This window comes from Heterocephalus glaber, unplaced genomic scaffold, assembly GCF_053883595.1.
Source record: "Heterocephalus glaber isolate CG9 unplaced genomic scaffold, H.glaber_assembly_v1.0 deba00001504, whole genome shotgun sequence".
NCBI classification, from domain to species: Eukaryota; Metazoa; Chordata; class Mammalia; order Rodentia; family Bathyergidae; genus Heterocephalus; species Heterocephalus glaber.
The window spans coordinates 34,446,151-34,469,215 of NW_028258324.1; the positions used below are offsets into that span (position 1 = coordinate 34,446,151).

General features: G+C 37.1%; 2 protein-coding genes across 14 annotated transcripts in view; one reads left to right on the forward strand and one right to left on the reverse strand.

Annotated features, from left to right (window-relative positions):
* The window catches only part of Veph1 (ventricular zone expressed PH domain containing 1), a 297,176-nt gene that overhangs the window by 216,129 nt on the left and 57,982 nt on the right, over positions 1 to 23,065 (reverse strand). For all 13 annotated transcript variants that reach the window (XM_087186416.1, XM_087186418.1, XM_087186419.1 and 10 more), the window contains one exon: positions 2,596 to 2,762. In XM_087186416.1, coding sequence (XP_087042542.1) covers positions 2,596 to 2,762 — 167 coding nt within the window. The remainder of the gene's footprint in view (positions 1 to 2,595; positions 2,763 to 23,065) is intronic.
* Positions 8,894 to 15,014, forward strand: Ptx3 (pentraxin 3). The gene is made up of 3 exons (XM_004834508.3): positions 8,894 to 9,179; positions 9,624 to 10,025; positions 13,831 to 15,014. Exons 1-3 carry the CDS (start codon positions 9,050 to 9,052, stop codon positions 14,442 to 14,444), a joined length of 1,146 nt encoding a protein of 381 aa, XP_004834565.1. The 5' UTR covers positions 8,894 to 9,049; the 3' UTR covers positions 14,445 to 15,014.

A 23,065-nucleotide genomic window follows, 5' to 3' on the forward strand; every position in this document is an offset into this window, starting at 1 on the left:
AGAGAAGTAATAGCTAACGAATATACCACTTGATCTGTCCTCACTGAGTGAGCCTCCTTTTAGGTTATCCAGGGATACCTCAACTCCATTCCTTACCCCAAACTCTACTATACCTTTGGCCATCTTTTCATCCTTAATCTTTTCTCAAATTGATCCCTTCATGTACCTGGAGTATATCTTCTAACTTCTGCTACCATCTTGTTCTAATACCTCCTCTCCTACTTTCCATGTCTTTAATCTTCTTGTATCTTTTAAACTCTCATTGTTTCCTCTGAACATGATGAACTGGCAGTCCATATTCACATATCCTACTTTCCCTTCCATATGCAATGCACAATAAATGACTGCTTCCATGCAGCCCAGGCCCACAAACACTGCCCCTCAGGGGTCACTAGAGAGCCCCAGTTGTCAAATCCAAGGTCAGTGCCCATCCCTATTCTCCTTTACTTCTCTAGACAGTGATTCTGTTGAGCCACCTTTCTGTCTTTGGAGGCTATGATGCAATTTTTACTGCTTTTGTGTGATGTCTATTCTCTTTAGTCTCTTGTTCATTTATTCATCTCTTAGTTCAACAAGTTTTTATGGAAGCCCATCTATGTGCATAGAACTGGGTTAAGGAATATGAATATATACACATGAGACTTACACTCCTCAAGAAGTTTACAGTACACTGGAAGAGACATATATGCAAAAGAAATAACATTGTTTTAAGAGCAAAAGCAAAGATGTACACTACGTATGTCATGTAGAGGTCTCCAGTCCTCTGTCCAACCTCTAGCCTTGCTACTCAAAATGTGCTCCCTGGAGCAGCAGCATCACTACCTAGGAGCTTGTTAAAAAAAAAAAAAAGGCAGAGTTGAGAGTCCACTCCAGACAATTGAACTGAAATCTTTAGGGGTGGAGCTCACAATTAGCCAAAGTTGTTGGAAGCATCCTATAAAGCCTGATCTTTACTGTACAGCCCTCCCAGTCCTGCCCCCACTTCCTATAGGTCCTTTGCCCTTTACTGCATCTGCCCAAAATTGCATTCATCAGGGTCTGGCTCTTGATACTACTCCCTTAATGAGACTTCAGGGGACAATTTCCCTCCCTTTCTGTGTGTATTTGCAAAGCACTTATCACCACGTGTAATTCGGTGAGGCTCTGTGAATGTTTATTGAGAAATATCAGAAACTAGGCAAAGATCTAGACTACAGAGGAAAAGAATAAACCGTTCCTTGTCAAAGGAGATTGCAGTGTATACTGGTTAATTGTGTACATGGCCCATTGTTTCTTGTCTTTGAATAATTTGGATGTTGAATACAAATGCTCCAGTCTTCACCTTAGTGTTGACTGTTTTGTCAAACAGTGGATATTGACACAATAAAGAAATGGAGCATGGACGTAACCATAATTGACACAAGCTTGGGTTGATCATTAATCTTCACTATGCAGACACATTGGTACATTCCAGAATCCTTTTCTACTTCTTCCTTCCAGCCATCCTCTAGTTTCTATCTGGGTATCCTCAAGTTCAGGAGAAGCTCCAGGTGCAAAGCATGTGTACTAAATGGAGAGAAAAACAAGAATTTTGCTTGGATGTTCACGGTGATGGTGGTAGTAGGACAAGCATGTACCCAGAGAGCCCCTAGCATCTATCTGGAGGTGACAAGGAAAAAGCCTGTGGAAATGGAAGCCAAAACCTAGAAATCCAACCTGAGAGATGGAGAGAGAAAAATTACTTATTTCCATTTTTTGATTTCCTTGACCAAGTCTAATCTGACATTTTAAGTGTTTATTCTGTCCCATTAGCTATAAATTCCTTTCATACCCGGTGTGTTTTGAGCATTCACTAGTAATCACAAGCATTGCAATTGTTATAATCTTTCACTTGAATCCAAAGAACAACTTGTTACCTAGAAAATGACCCTTTGCTTTCACCAAAGGGTGATTTACTCAAAAATCAAGCCATGTGTCTGCCTTTTCCTTGGCTATACCTGAGAAACTACAGATTCTTAGAAGTGCACAGCCACAGTAAACTTGCATTAAAGCCACACTACCATGGCTAAAAATTTGCACTTGTTGCTTTTTGTCACTGTACCTGTGAAGGTTAATTTTATATGTCCACTTGGTGGGTCACAGAGTGCCCAGATATTTGTTTAAACATTATTTCTAGGTGTGTCAGTGAAGATTTTTCTGGAGAACATTAGCATTTGAATGGGAAGACTGAGTAAAGCAGATTGTCCTTCTACTATGGGTGGTAATCATTTAAGTGGTTGAGGAACTCAAATCAAACTAAAAGGTGGAGGAAGGGAGAATTCATTCTGCCTGAGGAGCTGGAACACTGGTATTCTGATCTTAGAATGGGACTTATATCATTGGTTCTACAGCTCTTGGGGTTTGGGTCTTGAGCTAGAACTATATACTATTAGCTTTCCTGGGTCTCCAGCTTGCAGCAGAAACAGATGGGATACATACAGTATATATCTCATAGGTACATAAGTAGATACTTGCTTTCACATGAAGATGAATGTGTTTAGATATACAAGTGAGGAGACATTAATGACATATCCTGTCTGGCTATGTGGACCATTGTATATATAATACACTATTTACCTCCAGTTGTTTCCTCTTTGCTGCTACATGCAAAAGCTGTAGTAGATGGGACTGCTCTGGTTGTTCCAGTTGAGACATCAAGGCCAAGAGTTCTATCAGGTGTCTGTTAATTGGCTGAGGCTGCTTTTCATACACTGCAGGTAATACCCTTAACAACATGGCATTTCCTGTTGGGGGAGAAAAAAACGGGAAAGGTGATTTAGCCCATGAGCAACAGAAACAACACTGCTGTCAATCCAACAAACTTTGCACTTGCATATTAGTATCACAGATGATGGCCAAGTCTCTTAAAAACAACACAGTATCTTGTTCTGAAAAATCACTTAAAGCATGATTTAAACTGATTTCACAAAAGGGACTATTTTGTGACATAATCAGCATTATTATCTAGCGAAATTTTTTTCTGAGTAATGTACCATGGGAGATGGAAGAACATTTGACAGTAACCAGACCACACCCGTGAGAGGGAAAGAATTTCTTATGAGAAGCAACGTTTGGATGATGTTTAAATGAAAAGTAAGTGGTGTCGTAAATGTGAACCTAAATGAAACTGAACTGAAAAAAGGTGGAGAGGAATGTATTCACATTCCAGAGGGATACAAAGGCATTTAGACAATGAGCATATAAAAACTATGCTTTATTTTTAGGAATAGTTTAAAAAGTAGCAATGCAAATTTAAATCACCTGTTTCTGCACTATTTCAAAAGAAGTTCAGACTCAACTTGTTTGTCATTTGTGATTTGCCTCAAAGACATGTATAAAGAACTGGATTTAAAATGGCAAAACCTCAAGAAAAAAATGTTGCATAAGCTGTAAGATCTTATCTGCAAACAACATATGGGAAACATCTGCTTATCACTTGATGGTATGGATTTTTTTCCTCAAAATCCTCTCAAGTCCTTCAGCATCACAAGGGAATTGGTTTCTAGGGATTTCTTTAGGAAATTTTCTTGACTCTATTTACTTTTAACAGCTTTGTTATATAGAAGACATACACATAATGAGTCAGAAAAGCAAGAATTACACACATGTAGCCCTTCATTAAGTGGGGGGTATGCTCATATCTAAAAGATATTAATTATGAGCATTAAGGAAAGAAGGCCAGGAGTTTTAGAATGTTAATGTTTACATCCAGTGACAGGGTGAGTCCAGATGAAACTGAGTGCATTTGGATAACAACAAACAGTGAGAATTGATTTTTCTATGTGTATTTTATAAAATTAGTCTCAAACATGCCTTAGTCATATTGTTCATAGAGTACACAATATTGGAAATACTCAGAGTAATTTTTAAGCACATCGTGACCATCAGTATTTGTTGTCAACAATTTAACTTAAAGTATTTTGTTTTCTATTTACTTTTACTGAGAGCATCTCCTTAAAGGCTCAAGAATGCAAAAATCAATTTGTACAGAACCTATTAAGCCATCGAACTTAGTTATGTGGATACCCTGATCAACTGTTGAAAAATGTTACATTAAGTGGGACAATAGTTGGAATCTGGGACAGGACAGTGGTTTATGACTTTTTTGGTACACTTCTCACTTCAGGCCCCGGGATCCGTGAAGGGGAAAACTCTTGATTAGTCAGCTGACCTTGATTGTAATCAAATAATACAAAAATAAATTCAGAAGAACATTTTGGGTTTTGAAACTGATGAAATCATTTGGGTGTAGAAATCCTATAAATTCCATTTATAAAGTAATAGATTCTTTTGAATTACAAAATATTTCAGAGCATCAGACAAATGTAGATCATAACGTAAGGAATACTGTTGTGTCCATAAACCAGCTCAGTAAAAGCTTCACCTTCTGCCATAATTGCTACCTATCCCATTCTTTTTCTTTTCTCCCCAGAGACAACCACATTTTAAAGTTAGTATTTCTCATTTTCATGAATGTTTCACACTTTAATTACATGTGTATGTATTAATAAATATTTTATAGTTGTTACACATGCTTTAAAATTTATATGAATAGTATAATACTGTGGATAGTATCCCTTTGAAACAGGCTTTGTTTGATTCAGTATGGCAGTGAAGTTTTTCTCCAAGAAGTTCTCCCTCATTAATTCTCATGCTATGTGGTATTCTGTTGTATAGATAAGCAACAATTTATTAACGTACTCCATGGCATTATTATTATTTTTATTCACTTTTATTAGTAGTGTTGTAATTTTTACAACTGCCTCTATGTGTATAAGTGGAAAATATTTTCTAGGACAGTACTTGATAATTCCCTGGACCCTATTGTGAATCACACAGATGCTAATTCACCAGATTGGGAAGAAATCTTGAGAATCTGAATTTCTAACAAGTCTTCAGGTGATGTTCATTTGGACCACATAATTAAGGAGCAACACAGCAGGTTTGTCCCTGAGAGCTGAGTTTCTAGATGTTCCAAAATTTCTTTGCCAAGTAGTCGTGTTTGTTTTCTGTAGCTGCAACAAGACATTATGACAAAGTTAGTGGCCTAAAATAACACAAATTTATTATCTTCTATTTATGGAGGTCAGAAATCTGACATTAGTCTGAGTAGGCTAAAATCAAGATGAGGGCAAAACTAGGGTGCTAGGAAGAGGCTTAAGAGTATCAGTTTCGTCAGCTTCTCCAGTTCTCCAGGTCATCCATGTTTCATCTTCAATGCTAGCAACATGGCGTCTCTCTGAGTCTGCTTCAGTCATCACATTAAAACAATTTACACTCTACCAACAAGATGAGTGTTGCTGTTGGTCTACATCCTTGCTAATATTTGGTCTTGACATTCATCGGCGTTTGCTTAGGTGATGGGGTATAGAATGATATATTTTGTATATAAATAATCATTCCAGCACTATAGGGCAAATTACCTCATCTTTTGCTTTTTAAATGACCCTCTTGATGCTGTATACAAATTGTAGCATCAGTTTGTTAACTTGCATGAAAAAATAGACAAATTTGGGATAACTGACATCTATATGAAATTAAGTCTTCTCATTTAAGAATATGGTTTAACTTTCCATCTCTTTAGATATTTTTATGTTTTTTTAATGAATTGTTGTGACATTTGTATATATGACTTTTGTACATTTATTATATTGATGTTGTGGTATGATAATATCTATTGTTGCTGCTATAATGGAATATTTTTTCCTCTAAGGGATATTTTAAATTTATCTGCTAGTGTCAAGGAAGCAATAGATTTTTGTATGTTGGTCTTACATCTAGCAAAACTTGCTAAATTCTCTTATTAATAATGTATTTTGAGTCTTTTAGTTTTTCTGTACTGGGTAATCAACTCATGATGATATTAGCTTTGTTTCTTTCCATCTTATGTTTTTCACCTTATGTCCTATTTTATTGGCTGGGACCTCTAATACGTCAGTGAATAGAATCAGGCTCCATGAGTGTCCTTATATTATTCCTGTTTTTAAAGAATGTTTCCAAGGATTTATAATTACATATAAATCTATTTCTATGGGTTTGGTTTGTACTTTTTAGTGACTCAAATAAGTTCATATGTATTTCCTAGTCTGATCATGTGTTGAATGTTACCAAATACTTTTCTTCACCTGGTGATATGATCATATGATTCTTCTTTTTTCAACAGTTAATGTAATATGTTAATAGATGTCCTAATATTTAATGACTCTTGCAATCTTGGGATAAACTCAACTTAGTTGTGAAGTATTTTTATGCATATATTTCTGGGTTTGTTCAGCTAATACTTTATTTAGAGCTTTTGGATCTTGTTCTTAAATGAGGCTAGTTGCAATTTTCCTTTCTTGTACTGTCCTTGTTTCTTTTTGGTTCCATACTTACTAAATATATAAAAAGAATTTGGAACATTCCTGCACACTATTCTCAGAAGTTTGTATAGGATGGGGATTATGTGTTCCTTGAATATCTGGTAGAAATTACCTATCAAACTACCTGGTCAGGGTTCTCTATATTTCATCATTTCAAAATTCAAATTGTATACTGAAATTTCTGTGTCATTTAGTAAGTTTTTTGACATTTTAATGTTCTGTTACAACAGATGAATTTACCACTTGTGTTAAATTCTGCCCCCATGATCAGTGATTTATGAATTTCTTTCTAGAATTCTGTCAAAGCTGGTCTTGCTATCCTCCTCCCTCAGCTTCCCAGAGTGCTGTGATTACAGGTATGCATCACCATGCCCAATGAGGCAGTCTTTGTTATGTATTTTTTGAAATTATGCTACTAGATAATTCTGAGTTATCTTTTTAATAAAATATTTTTGTCATATTTTACTCTTTTTGACTATTTTCTGGTATTAATACAGCTATGCTAGTTCTTTTTTTAAAAAATAGCATTTGCTTGTTATGTTCTCTTCAACTCCTTCCTTTTTAATTTTTATAGGCTTCATTTTTTTCTAGAGTTTTATGTGTTGCTCTCAAAAATGACATACAGTTAGAATTAAAAAATATTTCTATCTGGCAACTTTTGCCTTTTTTTTTTTGGTACCTGGAATTGAACTTAGGACCTTGCACTTGCAAGGCAGGCATGGTGCCACTGAGCTAAATCCTCAGTTCTAACTTTTGCCTCTTAACTGCGAAATATGTTTCATTAACATTTATGGTAATTTTTGGCATATTTGGATTTTTAACCATATTGTGTTGTGCTTTTTATTGATCTTATTTTGTCTTTGCTTTTCTTTCCTCCAGTGCATTCTGTTGAATGAATCAAACTTTTTTTCTCTGTTCCTTTCTTGTGAATATCTATTTCCTTTTGGGTTGGGGGTGGGGGTTGTCCTTAAAATTATAATAAGGATTTTTCAACAAAGAAAAGTTAATTGTTGTCATCCTCCCGAACACTGAAATGATTTTACTGAACATAAAGGAGTGTATTTTGTATTATTTTCTTATATATATCTTCCAGTTCCTTAACACTCTCTTCAGTTTTGCTTAATTTGCCAGTAAATCCATTCAATTAACTTCTTAAAAACATTCTAGAATATTTGATTCTTTAATTCATTTTTTACTGTGGCAGATACTATACATTTGCATTTCAAATGTGTGAGGGCAAGCCCAACGCCATAAACTCTTAGAGATTTGTTTGTGCGAGAGTGTGTGTGTGTATGTGTGTTACTGGAGATTGAACCCAGGGCCGTGGCATGGAGCCACATCCTTAGTTCTTTTCCTTTTGAGTCAATGTCTTGGTAAATCCCTGAATCGCCCAAAGTTGATCTTGCTATCCTCTTCCCTCAGCCTCCCAGAGTACTGTGGTTACAGGTGTGCACCACTGTGCCCAGTGAGGAGTCTTGTAAAGTGTTCAAAGGGAGCCAAGCTTGCTTCCCACTATCTTATGTAGGGCAGGGAGTGGGGTTATGCCTACTGAAATCTTAATAGGTACCCCTCTCAGGGTTCTGGTGGGGTCTCACTTCTAACTTCCATCCTTAGACTAATTAAATTTCATTCCCACTTGGGTAGTCAACCCTCAGTGGCTATGACAATAACCTGATCTTTTACCCCCACTCCATGTGCCCTAGCAGCAGCTCCTGAGCTTACCTTCCTGTTTTTGGTTCTTTCTCTGGCTCCTGGGTAGTTTCCTTTCTTTATTGGGAGCTCATCTGATGTTTTAAGTTTTGTTACTATTATTACAATGTAAATACATTTCAGTGTGTTTTATGTAGGAGGGTTTTCAGCTGTTAAAGACCTCCACATATTGACAGAAATGGGAGCCACTAAATTTACTTTTAAAATATGATCTTTACCTCCAAGCCTTGTATGCGAATACAATGTCCACATCATACTAGGTTTTGGAAAGAAACACACCTAAAATCAGCTTATTTTTTTTTTCCTGCAGCTCTTTCCCATTTTAGGTTTACTCACTTGTACTGTGTCATTGAAATAGTGTGTATGAAAGTATAGTTGCAATTCCAGAAGGATTAAAGGCAAGATAACTCAGAACCAGAGTAACTTGCACAGCGACACCTACGAAAGTGCCCAAAGGAAAAATGAAAAAGTTTTCTACACTTAAAGGGTTGCGAATAGAAACTTACACAAAGTGCCAGAACGGTGATTTGAATTCACATCTCTATGCCTGCTGAATTATTTCTCCCCTATCCTTCCTTTTTTCTTCCCCCAGTGGTACCAATTGAAGTTACAACAGCTAATCCTCGAGGTGACAAGTCAAAGCCCAGTTTCTCTCCTCTTTCTCCTCTGACCCTCCTCCAATGAATCTGACCGCAGTGTAAACCTTTGTGGTTTAATATTGCGCAACTTCCAGCTCTCCCTCGCCCTCCTACCCAGCCCCCTCCCCCAAATCCAGGGGAACTCCCGCTGCGCGGTGCCACTGCGTTACTCATTCATCTCCATTCAGGCTTCCCCGCGTTTATTAAGAGCTCGTGGGCTCCAGCCTCTCACTCGCACTCTTCTCTGCTTAAACTCAGCTCGCGGGCGAGCTTTGCTTCCCCTCCCGCCAGCCCTGGAAAGAACTTTGTCTCTCTCCAGTAATGCATCTCCTTGTAATTCTGTTTTGTGCTCTCTGGTCTGCAGCGTTGGCCGAAAACTCGGATGATTATGAGCTCATGTATGTGAATATGGACAACGAAATATTCAATGGACTCCATCCCACTGAAGACCGTAAGTTCCTCTCAACTTTCTCTGCTCTTACCTTACACATCCCACTTCTTTTGGTCTAAATCATATGCAGATATTTTGTAGCCAACGAAACAAGCTAAAAACTGTAGTTTGTTGTCTAAAAGTGAGAGATATTCGAGGAAAAGCGAGAGGTTTCTAAAGTCATTTCTGTAACTGATACTTGAGTGGGACCATATGAAATCGCCTGTATGACTGTTTTTAGCTACAGGAACGGCAATTTCATAGAGTTCAACTCAATCTATATTCGAATTCGTGGTTTCCGTGCCATTTTTGAGCTATTTCCGTGGTGTTTGACGGAATTGTCCTTAAAACAAAGGGGATGCTGGGGACAGGCTGTCACTTGGGACCACCGAGGAAGGTCAGCTTTTACAAAGGGCCCCGAAGGAAGGCCTGGGCTGGCTGGTAACGTGTGTGTCCCCGCTCCAGCTACGCCGTGCGACTGCAGCCGGGAGCACTCCGAGTGGGACAAGCTCTTCATCATGCTGGAGAACTCGCAGATGAGGGAGAGCATGCTGCTGCAGGCCACGGACGACGTGCTCCGCGGAGAGCTGCAGAAGTTGCGGGCGGAGCTCGGCCGGCTCTCGGGCAGCCTGGCGAGGCCGTGCGCACCCGCGGCCCCGGCGGAGGCCAGGCTGGCCCGGGCGCTGGAAGAGCTGCTGCGGGAGAGCCGCGACGCGAGCAGCAGGCTGGCGCGCCTGGAAGGCGCCGGGGCTCTGCGCCCGGAGGAGGCGGGGCGCGCCCTGGGCGCGGTGCTGGAGGAGCTGCGGCGGACTCGAGCCGACCTGCGGGCGGTGCAGGGCTGGGCGGCCCAGCGCTGGCTGCCGGCGGGTAAGGAGAGCTCCCCCCGCGGCTTTGTTCCGCGAGGGCGCGGGGCGGGCGCCAAGTCAGGCGAGCTTTCCTGGGCTAAGGCTCACACACAGACCCCTGTCTGCACGCGCCGTCCCAGAGCTCAGACACACCACACACGGCGGGAGAATTGCCTTTTACGAGTTCCTCACCCCCCAGAACCTAAAGTTAAGCTGGGGACTGAACTATCAGTCTTGAAACAGACGTCCAGGGTCCCTGACACCCGATCCAACCAGACGTTACAGTAGCTGCACCGGCCTGTTACTATAGAGACCTCTCTCCCTGCCCAGCTTCCCTCCGTTAGGGATTTCCAAGTCTTCTAATTTTACCCTGCCCCTCACTTTAGGGGAGCTCTTGTTTCCCGCGCTATTTCAGGGACCAGGATAACTTTTAGGGTCTTTTTCCAGCCCTTCTCGGCTCCTCCTCCGTAACCTATTTGGACCTGGAGACTTGAGGCGGAATCTGGTCCTCTGAAATTCCCCAAAGGTCCCACCGCCCTAGGGGTCTGTGGAATTACTTCCGCAATGGAAGTCGGAAGGTGTGCGCTTTGGAATCCGAAGTGGAAAAATCAGGTGCAGGAGCCAAAGCCTGCACAAAGCCTTGTCCTACCCCCGGAAGTCAGAGACCAGGGCCACACAGGGAAAACTGTTCAAACTGGATCCAGCTGGTCCAAGTCCCCTGTGGCACTCCATGGACCTACAGACAGACTTGGGTTTCTGAAATAATAATGCCTTTTAAAGTTGGTTCAAGAAAGAAATAGAAGCCTTGGAGCAAAGTAATACCTTTTAAGTCAAATTTTCTAAGAAATGGTGATGTAAAAATAATTTGTGGATTATTTTAGAAAATTAGCATCCTATGTAAGAAAATATAATAGACTTTTCATGAGCGTCTCAGAAACAAATACAAACAGTGCCATCCTTTATTCCTAATTTAAAAAAAGAAAATCTTGTTAGAAGAGGTGGGGGAAGACTGATTCATAAGCATCTGTAAGAGCATGTTTCATTTAAAATTACAGAAACATGCCAGAATAGTTGTCTTTCCTAAATAATTTGAGGACTATCAGTACAGAGCATATTTTCTTGAATAATATATAAAGCCTCAGAGGAGAAAAATCACAAAATCAAATATAAAGTAAATACTCAATGTGATAGGAGACTAAGGATAATTCTGTGGCTATTTTAATGCATGAAATTTCTTAAGTTTTTTAAAATATGCAAAATCATTTTACATGTAATCTACCTGCAAACTGGAAGAATTACCCTAATTTTCATCTTCACCTCTGTATATTACAGAAGAAGAAAGATGTATTTCCGAATTCTGAAATGTTAATCCTTATTATATCCAGCAATACTTTTCCCACCAGCTTTGATTTGTCCTCTCTTGGTCTTCTGCCAGCTTTCTTCCTAAGGGATTCCTAATCATTCTGTTGTCAGCCTAAGAACCTGGTTTTAATTTTGTTAGGTCTTTGATAATATAATTAGAAAAACCTATTAGTTAAAAGCCATTTCATGAGAGTTTCTGACATTTTAAAGCAGCATCAAGGGCCTCAATGACTGGTCCCAAAAGAAATCCTCAGAATATTGCCAATATGCAGCTCTCTACATATATAGCCAGTGCTGCCTAGAGGGAAGCTGGGTCTCCCAGACACGGTCAGGGAGTGCCTTGGAATGCTAGCCTCGCTGCCTGGGGCTTATTGAAACTGGAATTCTGTTAATTAGATTGCAACAGGGACCCTCTTGAACACTACTGAAACTTAAAGAGACTGGAATATCTCAAATGCCCACAGATAATGGTGATCCATGATCATGGATAGTAATGATGATCCATGATCTTTACTTGATTTTGATATTTTATTTTATTCATACATCTACAAAAATGTGCACCTCTTAATTTCACTGGAAGATGTCTATTGGAAAAATTAGAAAAACTAGCATTCACTTTTTCAGGGAACAATTTGAATTTTCAAGAGTAACAGGACCAGTTTTGTTCATTGATATTGTAGTTACTTCTATATTATTTTCTGAATCTCAATATTTTCTCTGACTAAAGATAAATGATAAGGTCCACATTTGCTTCATGTTTTCAGGTCAGAACCTAACTTAGAACCAATTACTTGTAGGAGTTTAATAATTTACAATATTTTCTATGGGCATTTGCTTCCTGCAAGCTCTGTCTGTTCACCAGTTAGTGTTTAAATGCTCTGAGAATTTGCTTTTCAATGTTCTTATGGCTCATCTTTACGTTGTCATAAAGTTAACAGTCTAACACTAAATTAGTTTTTAAAAATTATTTGATATGTAAAATATATATATCTATATCTAGAGAGAGAGCGAGAAGAGAAGAGAGGGAGAGCCCACGTGTTACAGATTTGGTCCCAATAATTTCCCAAAGACACTTTGGAGGCCTTTACTTCAGCATCTGTAGTTCCTGGATTGCCTATGTGGCTTGATATAGACAGAGCTGGGAATTTACTGCTCTCAACTTCAAGTTTGAAAGGCCTTTCCTTCTAAAGTGCTCTTTAGTAGAAATATGTTCTCCAACCAGGCTGCTTGGAAGAAGTCACTCCTCTTAAAGGTTTTCTATTACTGCTTAAATAATAGTTGTAAGCATGTGAACAAAGTAAGAATTTTTAGGTGTATGCTTGGTCTACTCAGTTCTTTGTGAGTGCTACGTACTTGTTGCTCATAAACTTTGCATAACAGAAAGGCCTTTATAGACAAGAGTAAATCTGGGAGAGATTATGGAGCTCATCAAAAGCTATTCCGTATTTAGTAGCAGAACCCCCCCCCCCCCGAATCCTAGCCTCTTAGCCAAGTCCAGGGATTCTATTATAAAGAGTCAATGTAGTGTGCTAGTCTGAGATGTGGCCTTATAATCAAACTGCCCAAGTGAAAACCCCAGATTTTTTTTTTGGTGGTACCAGGGATCAAAATCAGGACCTTGTGCTTGCAAGGCAGGCATGGCACCACTGAGCTAAATCCTGGCCCTGAAAACCCCAGTTTAAAAATTTATCAGCTATTGAAGCATAAACAAGTTATTTTTGCCTCATTTTTCTCATCTGTAAAATGAAAGTAAAAGTCTTTTCAAGGCTGACATGAGAATGAATTAAAATGACAAATACATTGATTAGAACACTACTTAGCACATAATGAGTATCCAATAAGCATTAGTCATCATTATACAATGTTGCCTTCTGAAGAGTAGTTTTCTACAAACTTTGCAAAGTTTGCAAACATCTGAGAACATGTGGTATATTAAAATGTATTACCCAATAACATCACTATTGTAGAAATTTGCTTTAAAAAGCATGATTATAATGGCTACACAGAATGGCTAGGTCCACTGAGTTTCACAGGTTTAATATTGTAAGAGCCTGGTGAAGGCGAGAAGAGGGAAACAGGCTGGGCTATAAACCCTAGGAAATTGTAGAATCATTGTCTAAAGTTAACTCATTGGAACTCAACATTTTACAAAAGCAGTGAAAAAGAAAATACATGCATTGGGAAGGGAGGTAGCTATTCTACATTTTCAAAAAATTATTTTTTGTGTTTGAACTAGTTGGTTTTCTTCCATTTCCACACCTACTTGTCTATTCTGATGCTTCATTGATTAAGATGCTTAATGTTAAGATGCTTATTCTCATTTTCTTTGCTCTGCAAAGATTAGACCCAAGGACCCTTAAATAAAAACGTCATACTACATAGATATCAAACATAGTTATTAACATGCTTATTGCAGAATAATTCTGAGTGAATTTGTATTTTTTCTGACATTCCCACTATTCCAGGTTGTGAAACAGCGATTTTATTCCCAATGCGTTCCAAGAAGATTTTTGGAAGCGTGCATCCAATGAGACCAATGAAGCTTGAATCTTTTAGTGCCTGTATTTGGGTCAAAGCCACAGATGTATTAAACAAAACCATCCTGTTTTCCTATGGCACAAAGAGGAATCCATATGAGATCCAGCTGTACCTCAGCTACCAGTCCATAGTGTTTGTGGTGGGTGGAGAGGAAAACAAACTGGTTGCTGATACTGTGATTTCCCTGGGAAAGTGGACCCACCTGTGCAGTACCTGGAATTCAGTGGAAGGGCTCATGTACCTATGGGCAAATAGTGAACTAGTGGCTACCACAGTGGATATGGCCACAAATCATGTTGTTCCTGAGGGAGGAATCCTGCAGATTGGCCAAGAAAAGAATGGCTGCTGTGTGGGTGGGGGCTTTGACGAAACATTAGCCTTTTCTGGAAGACTCACGGGCTTCAATATCTGGAATTATGTCCTCAGCAAGGAAGAGATAAGAGAGACTGGAGGAGCAGAGTCTTGTCACATCCGGGGAAATGTTGTTGGGTGGGGAGTCACTGAGATTCAGCCACATGGAGGAGCTCAATATGTTTCATAAGTGTTTTGAAACTCTACTTGAAGCCAAAGAAAGAAACTCACATTTTAAATATATGCCAGTGGGGAAAGTCTGAAAACATCAATGCATAATAAGAACACTGACTAATGAAGGAGAGAGTTGAGATTGGTCTTTATTTATCTTGGCAAAATGCTAAATAAATAGTTGAAGGGAGGACATTGGAGAAAGCTTTTGGGGATATTGTTACTAGACTCTATGCCATAGTGCTTTCAGATTAATGCAGTGTTTCTGTCAGATAAACTTTCAAATAATTAAAAAAGACTGTATTCTTGAACAGAAGGACAATTGTTTTACTTTTATTTGGTTAATTTTGTTTTGGCCAGAGCTGAGTTTTACATTGGAAGAATCACAAAACAAGATTTGTTGTCCATTGTTCATTCTTATTAGTATGTACCTTATAAAAAATGATGAAAACGTATTTATACTACAAAGTGACTTACAAATATATGTGTAGTTTATGTGCTATTATCAAAAGTCACGTTTTTGAGAAGATAGTTGTATAAGTTATATTGTAAAATGGGTTTGTATTAATTTTATTTTTGTAAAGCTCTACTGTAAATAAAATATTTTATAAAACTAGCTTGTGTCATCTAATTGTAAATTTAAGAGATGTTTTAAAGCAAATCCACATTTTTCCTTTTTTACCTAAAGTAGACCATTAGTTTTCAGAGACTAATCTATTATATAACTACATATAGTTAATATTGTTACAAACAAACAAATATAGGGTTGTCATTAGTTTTGACCTCCTATAAATCATAAGAAATAAAATCTCGCTTAAGTCAATTCTCCCTGGTTTTAGTTTTCGCAACTGAGAAATCAAGGAATTGAGGAAATAAATAATGTTCTCTAGGTCTCTTCTAATTTGATGATTCCAATAGCTTATACAACTTTTCTGTACTGTTGTAACATCCAACAAACAAATATGTGTTATGTGAGTTTCCCAGATACATATGATATCTGCAAGCAAAGACAGGATTGTTACTGGGGAGATTTAAGAGTTTGGAAAAGAAATAGTAACTTCTGTCCTCATAGTGCACCCATCTTCCCCCAGAGGAAGGGGAGAATCAAGCTCTGTCACATGCAGATGTGTCCTGAAGATAGGTAATTTCCTGCTCATGAGGTTTGGTGAATAGAGCCTGGGGAATTTTGCAACTAGCTAGCTGAGTGTCCTTAGGTACATTACCTGACTTGGGGATCTCCTCAGTAAAATAAGGGGGTTGGGCACTTAGTATCTTTCAACAATAAGATTCCATGAATCTAATAATTCTAAAAGATGCTCAGAGTATCACTACAACTTGTGCAGATTCCCTGTATGTTGTCTACATGACTTGGGCTCTCAGATGGAAGATGAGATACTAACCCCAAATTTAGGCAGAGAGTTAGGCATATGTTTAATTCCTTTACATGTTTCAATATGAGTTAGATCTATGTAAGAGACCCCAGATGGTACCACCCAAGATAAATTTAAATTCATATGCTGACAAAATTAAACGGAAGGTAACTTGACTTTTTTAAAAAAATAGTAACTGCATATTGAGGGAAAAGAAAAAACAAATAGAAGAAAAAAAGTAATTCTTGGGTTATACAAGTAGAAATTTCATCTGCTACAGCAGTAGGTCTGGATAGGTACTCCAAGGATTTGTGATTTGTCTGGAGCCATTCTACATAATTTTTTTGGAAAAAGATTTTCATAATTAAAGTATGACTATAGCTATCTAAGGCCCAATGCCACTTTGTCTGTGAGCCAGCTCTGCTATGCAGAAACATAACTCCATTTTGCCTCTGGTCACAAGTTGAGGCCTCAATGGTCCCCTGATACTGTGATGCTCAAGGGCAAGAGTACAATCAGCTAAAGACATCCTAGTTCTTCAAGAACCAAGTAGTAATAAAAAAAAAGAGAAAGGTTTCACCTGGGGGAAGGGTAACTTCTTTATTAGCCTGCTATCTTGACCCACCTACTATTGTAAGAATGCTCTCCTTACTACCCACATCCACATAAGATCCTCCTCAGCATAGGATTACAGCAGCAGCCTAAGTCATCCGATACTCCCTCCAATTATTGTGTGTACCCAATAAATAATGGCTAGCTTGGGGTGTCTTTGTCTTTGCCCACTCAGAGGCACTGACCTTCTAGGCCCTCCATGTACTTTGAAATTATTCAAGTCTCTATTATCTTTCTTTCTTTAGCCCTTACCATCCCTCTTTCTAGGCAGTTGGATAGTGATGGTTCCCTAATATCCATTTTCCTTATTTTCCTTAGTAACAAGAGTTCTAGTTTTAGTGGCACATACAGCCACTCAAAGTAAAATCTATATTTTTCAGCATTACTTATAGATGTGGCCATATGACTAAGTTGAAATATTGTATGTGATTTTCATTCCTCCTTTGTCTGATTGGAATTTCCTAAATGATGGCTGGGATTTCAGCAAACATCTTGAACATGATATTTCAGGTAATAATATAATGGAAGCCTGGGTTTCTGATGATTGTGAAACTGCCTAACGTGGCCTTAGCTGCCTAGCCCTGGATTTCTTTTACATGAGAAAAAATATATTTTTATTTTCTTTAACCCATTATTGGCTGATCATCTAATTTAATCCTGATCTAGTGGAATAATTTTTTTAGTGGTGCTGGGGATCAAACCCAAGGCCTTCAGCATGCTAGGCAAGCAGCACTCTACCCTTGAGCTATATCTCCAGCTCTGCGTGATTATTTTTTTTAATTAAAAAGACCACACACTTTACTCTTTCCAAAACATTCATGGGCTATACCCAGAAAATACATTTTACAAGTTCTCAAGAGGGTGGCTATCTGACTTTTTCCTTACTACTAGAATTTACTGCATTTTAGAATATATAGGTGGTAGCAAAAGGAAGAAGAAACAAATGTGTAAAAAAGACTAAAATATCAAAAAATATCAGCATCCTAGCTTAGTTTAGCACACTGACACTGTTTCATTCACCAGAGAGTTATTGAGGGCACCACCTCAATAGGGCATAGTAAACTACTTGTAGAAGATGACCAGTTTATTAAAAGGAAAATGTGTGTAATGAATATAAAATACAGTATATATATATATATATATATATATATATATATGTCCATATAGGAATATTACTTGTGTGGAGTCCATTACTTCCATGACCAACTGTCCTGGCTTTCCTGGGACTGTTTCAGCCTTAGCAAAACTTCCATGTCCTGAGAATCCCTGACTCCAGGCAAACTGATACAGTTGGTTACATCAGTATGTATATATGTCCAATAGAACACTTCTTTGTAGAGATAATATATGAACAAAATACAGTTGATACATTTTTCTTGTCTATTATCATATAAATTGTCTTTTAAGAATTAAGTTCTTTAAAATATATTCAAAGCATTTGACTACTAAGTATTTACCATAGAATTTTTGTTGTTGTTGTTTTGGGGACAAGGTTTTGCTATGTTTAGGCTATCTTGAACTTGCTGCGTAGCCCAGACTGGCCTCGAAGTCACAGCGATCCTCCTGGCTCAGCCTCTGGAGTGCTGAGATTATAGGCATGCACCCAGCCATAATATGGCATAGTAAATTAGTTGTAGAAGATGACTAGGTTATTAAAAGGAAAACTGTGTGTAATGAATATATATAATGTATATTATATAGAATTTATAGAGTTTGGTACAGTATTTACAATTTGTACTTAATTGATTTCACTTTAACAAAGAATTTGATCTAGAAACAAATAAATTTTAATCAATTTTATTTCATTTCCTATCAAATCTTATACTAGAAAGCTCTTCTTTGATAAGTTTGCTAACACCAAATGTTTCTAGAATTATATTTTAGCTACTTAAGACACAGTACTCCTAAAGTTAAAAGTCTTAAAGCAATTATGTATATTCATGTCTATATTGTTGGATTCCATGAATATTAAAACTCATATTACTGACTTTTCATTAGGTTTGATCAATATAGGAAGCTTTCTGGACTTTGGCTCAGAAACCCAGTGTTTAAACCCTGGTGCTGACACCTATAAATTTGTTAACTGTAAAATGTCAGACTTTCGAACTAATCTCTATGAGTTTCAAATGAACCAAGAAATTAGAGCTAACAAGACTCACCTACCTTATTAGAAGGTTATTAAACAAATCATGTACATAAAAAGTACTTTCTAAACCATAAAATATTTGAAATAAAAATCACTATCTTAGGAAATGTTTGTCCAAGTTGTTCCCAATGTATTAAAATATAGGTAAGCAAACCAACAAAAATACAGATAAGTAAATATTAGGATACCTTTACATTGTGGATAAGTGAGTTTTAGGGTTCACAACATGCATATCTGTGCTGACATCCCTGTGTGCAGGCCTCCCTCTACTTCACAGCAATATCTGCTAGTGAAGTCAAGAAAGTGCAAACTTACAGGGGACCCCAAAATAGATCCTTTTTTGGGCCGGGGGGTTTAGCTCAGTGGTGCCACCACCTGCCTCGCAAGCGCAAGGTCCTGAATTTGATTTCCTGTACCAAAAAACAACAACGAAAAAGAGAGATCCTTTTGTGTTCTAAGATATGTCTTTATTTGATTCATATTTAGATTGGCTTTCACAACATTATACTTAATATTTCCCTGTTTATTAATATCCAGGTTGAGTATTCTTAATAAGATTGCTTAGTGACTTGTTGCCTAGAATATTAAATTAATAAATTATTTTTTCACAACCTAAAATAGGGTGAATTTAAAACCTCTTTCTTTACGAATAATTGTATCCTGAATGTTTATTGACTAAGCGTCCCCCAGGTACTATGAAATTCCATGAATGGATGTAGTTCTTCCTCCAACATTTTAACATGGACCTGGTACATGGAAGATACTAAACTAATGATGACAACAATGATCATGAGAAATAGAGGAATCTTAGTAGCTATTGATAAACTATGTGGAAAGTATAGATGCTCTATCTATTTAGTTCTTATCCACCCCATGTGATACATATTATTGTGGCCCTCAAAATAAGGAGTCAATTTTATACCTCCATTTTCTGAGACAGCTCACAAGTCAATGGTTTGAATTTGGTCTTACATAGAGAAAAAAATGAGGTAAATTTATCATAATTACACTTGATCTTACCAAAAGGCCGAGAAGTGATGATTTATCATAATTAACTAGACAATCTTATCCAGCCTTTTGGCAGTAAGTTAGAAGGGAATTTGTACTCTTGCTTAGACAGTATTACATTTTCTTTTTAGACTTGTTGCTAAAGTTTTAAATCATTTGAGGTATCTCATGACTGTGACAGGGCACCATGTAAAGGGCATTTTGATAGAAAGGCATGTTTCCTTATTATGACCACCATTTCAGAAATGCAGACAAGGGGACACCTTTTAGATGTGATGGCAATATGAGTTAATGATAGGACTTCTGTTGTAGGATTCTTGTGGGTATTAAATGATATAATGGCTATAAATAGATAAATATGATATCTGACATATAGAATCATGCAATAAACATTAGCCATTATAATTTTTATTAATATTATAATGATTAATAGCATCAAGAGGCTGGCCATTCAATGTTTTTTGTAGAAGCAGAAATAAAGAAGAGATCAAGATGGTGAATTAGAAACCAGGAACAGATTACAATCTCACTAGGACCTGAAATCAAGACACCTGGACAACAGCTACTTAGCAGGGGGAAACAGTCAAGAAAGAACCAATAGAAAAGCTGAAAGTCACAGAGAAACAGAAATAAATGTAGAGAAAAGAATGATGCAGCCTGGAACACTAACTCTAGACTCTCAAGGTGGTGAGAATGTCACTTTCCAAGCAAAATGGAATGAAACTAAAAATCAACAGCAAGAGAAATATACAAACAAATGGAGATTGAACAATTCATTCTTGAGTGATCAGTGGGTCATTAAAAAAATCAGAGGGGAAATTTAAAGATTCCTAGACAAATGAAAATGAAAATACAACATACCAGGATCTCTGGGATATAGCCAAGGTGGTTTTAAGGGGCAAGTTTATAGCTTTAAGTGCCTACATAAAAAAGCAGAGAAATCTTGTAATGCATCTCAATTTCTTAGAAGAACAAGAACAAAAGAAAACCCAACAAAAGGAAAGAAATAATAAAGATTGGAGCTGAAATTAATGAGCTAGACATGAAAAGAACAATCCATAGGATCACTGAAACAAAGAGTTTGTTCTACAAAAAGATAAACCAGATTAATAAACTCTTACCCAAACTAACCAAAAGTGAGAAGATCTGAATCTATACCAATAGAGATGAAAATGCAGGTGTTACAAAAGACACCACTGAAATCCAGAGAATTATTAGGGACTATTTTGAAAATATATATTCCAATAAATTGGAGAATCTAGAGGAAATAGATTGATTTGTAGACATATATAACCTAACCAAACCAAACCAAGAAGATATAAAAACCTAAACAGATCAATAAAAATCAATGAGACTGAATAGCAGTGAATCCATCCTGAGCTTTTCTTTGTTGAGAGACTTTTATTACTGCTAAATTTTACCAAACCTTTAAAGAAGTAACAGCACTGCTCCTGAAACTACTACATGAAATAGAAGGAGCACTTCCAGCCTCATTCTATGAGGCCAAAATCATCCTGATACCAAAACTGCACAAGGATGCAACAAAAAAGAAAAATATAGACCAATGTCTTTCATAAATATAGATGCAGAAATCCTTAATTAAATACCCACAAATCAAATTCAACAACACATTAAGAAGATCATACACCAGGATCAAATTGGTTTCATTCCAAAGGATCCAAGGATGCTTCAACATATATAAAACAATAAACATAATACACCACATAAATAGAATCAAGGATAAAAAAATCACATTATCATCTCAATTGACTCAGAAACAGACTTTGACAAAATTCAACATTCCTTCATGATGAAAGCCTGGAAGAAACTAGGTAGAGGGATCAGATCTCAATAGAGTAAAGGTCCTATGTGACAAACCCACAGCCCAACCAACATCACTCTGAATGGGGAAAAACTGAAATCATTTCCTCTAAAATCATTTCCTCAGGAACTAGGCAAGGATGTCTCCTCTCATCACTCCAATTGAATATAGCACTTGAAATTTTATCTAGAGCAATTAGGTAAGAGAAAGAAATAAAAGATGCACAAATAGGAAAGGAAGAAGTGAAATTATCTTTGTTTGCAGATAATATGATTTTTTTACTTTAGATGACCCTAAAAACTCCACCAAAAGACTTTTTTTTTAGAGCTGATAAATAAATTCAGTGAAGTTACAGGATATAAAATCCATATTAAAAATCAATAGCTTTTCTATAAAGCAATAATGGAGTTGAGAAAGAAATCAGGAAAACAATTCTATTAACAACAACTCAAAAAAAAAAAAAAGAAAGAAAGAAAGGAGGAAAGCAAGAAAGAAAAACTCAAAACCAAAACAAACAAAAAAAACAAACCCTAGGAATCAATCTAACCAAGAGGGTAAAAGAGCTCTACAATGAAAATCTTAGAACACTGAAAAAGGAAATTTAAGAAAATACTAGGAGATGAAAAGAATTTCCATTTCCATAGATAAGTAGAACTAATAGCTATATTACTAAAAGTGATCTACAGACTCAATGCAATCCCTTTCATTATACTTGCAAACTCCATCACAGTACCTGCAAAGTGATCTACAGACTCAGTCCAATCCTCATCATTATTCTGTGAACAATATTATTCACAGAACTAGAAAAAACAATCCTAAAATTCATATGGAAACATGAAAGACTCAGAATAGTCAAAGCAACACTAAGCAAAAAGAGCAAGGTTGGAAGGATCAATAATTTGAAATATTTTTCAAATTATACTACAAAGCCATAGAAACAAAAACAGCATGCTATTGGTGCAAAAATAGACACAGAAACCAATGTTACAGAATATAGGACACAGGAGAAAAAATCCATGCAACTGCAACCCTCTGATTCCAGACAAAGGAGCCACAAATACAGGTAGGAGAAAAGACAGCCTCTTTAACAAAAGGTGCAGAGGAAACTGGCTATCCACTTCCAGAACATTAAAACTGGATCCCTATCTCTTACCTTCTACAAAGTTAATTAAAAATGGATCAAAGACCTAGGTTTATAACCTGAATCTTTAAAACTACTAAAAGCAAACATAAGAAAAATACTTGAAGATCTAAGCATAGGCAAAAACTTCGTGAATAGGACACCAACAGAATAGACAATATCAAGAATCCACAAATTTAAAAAATTAAATGAAAAAAATTTCTGCACAGCAAGGGAAACTAGTAACAGAGTGAAGAAACAACCTAGAGAAGAGGAGAAAATGTTCACCAGCTACTCTTCCAATAGAAGGTTAAGATTTAGAATATATACCAAATTCAAAAACACCAAAAAAATAAAATCAAATTGCCCAATCAATAAATGGGCCAATGAACTGAACAGACACTTATCAGAAGAAGAAGTACAAATGACCAATAAGTATGTGAAAAAATGTTCAACACCTTTAGCCACTAGAGAAATGTAAATAAAAACTACATTGTGATTCTATCTCAGCCTGGCAAGAATGGCTATCATCAAGAATACAAAAAATAGTAAATGCTGGTGT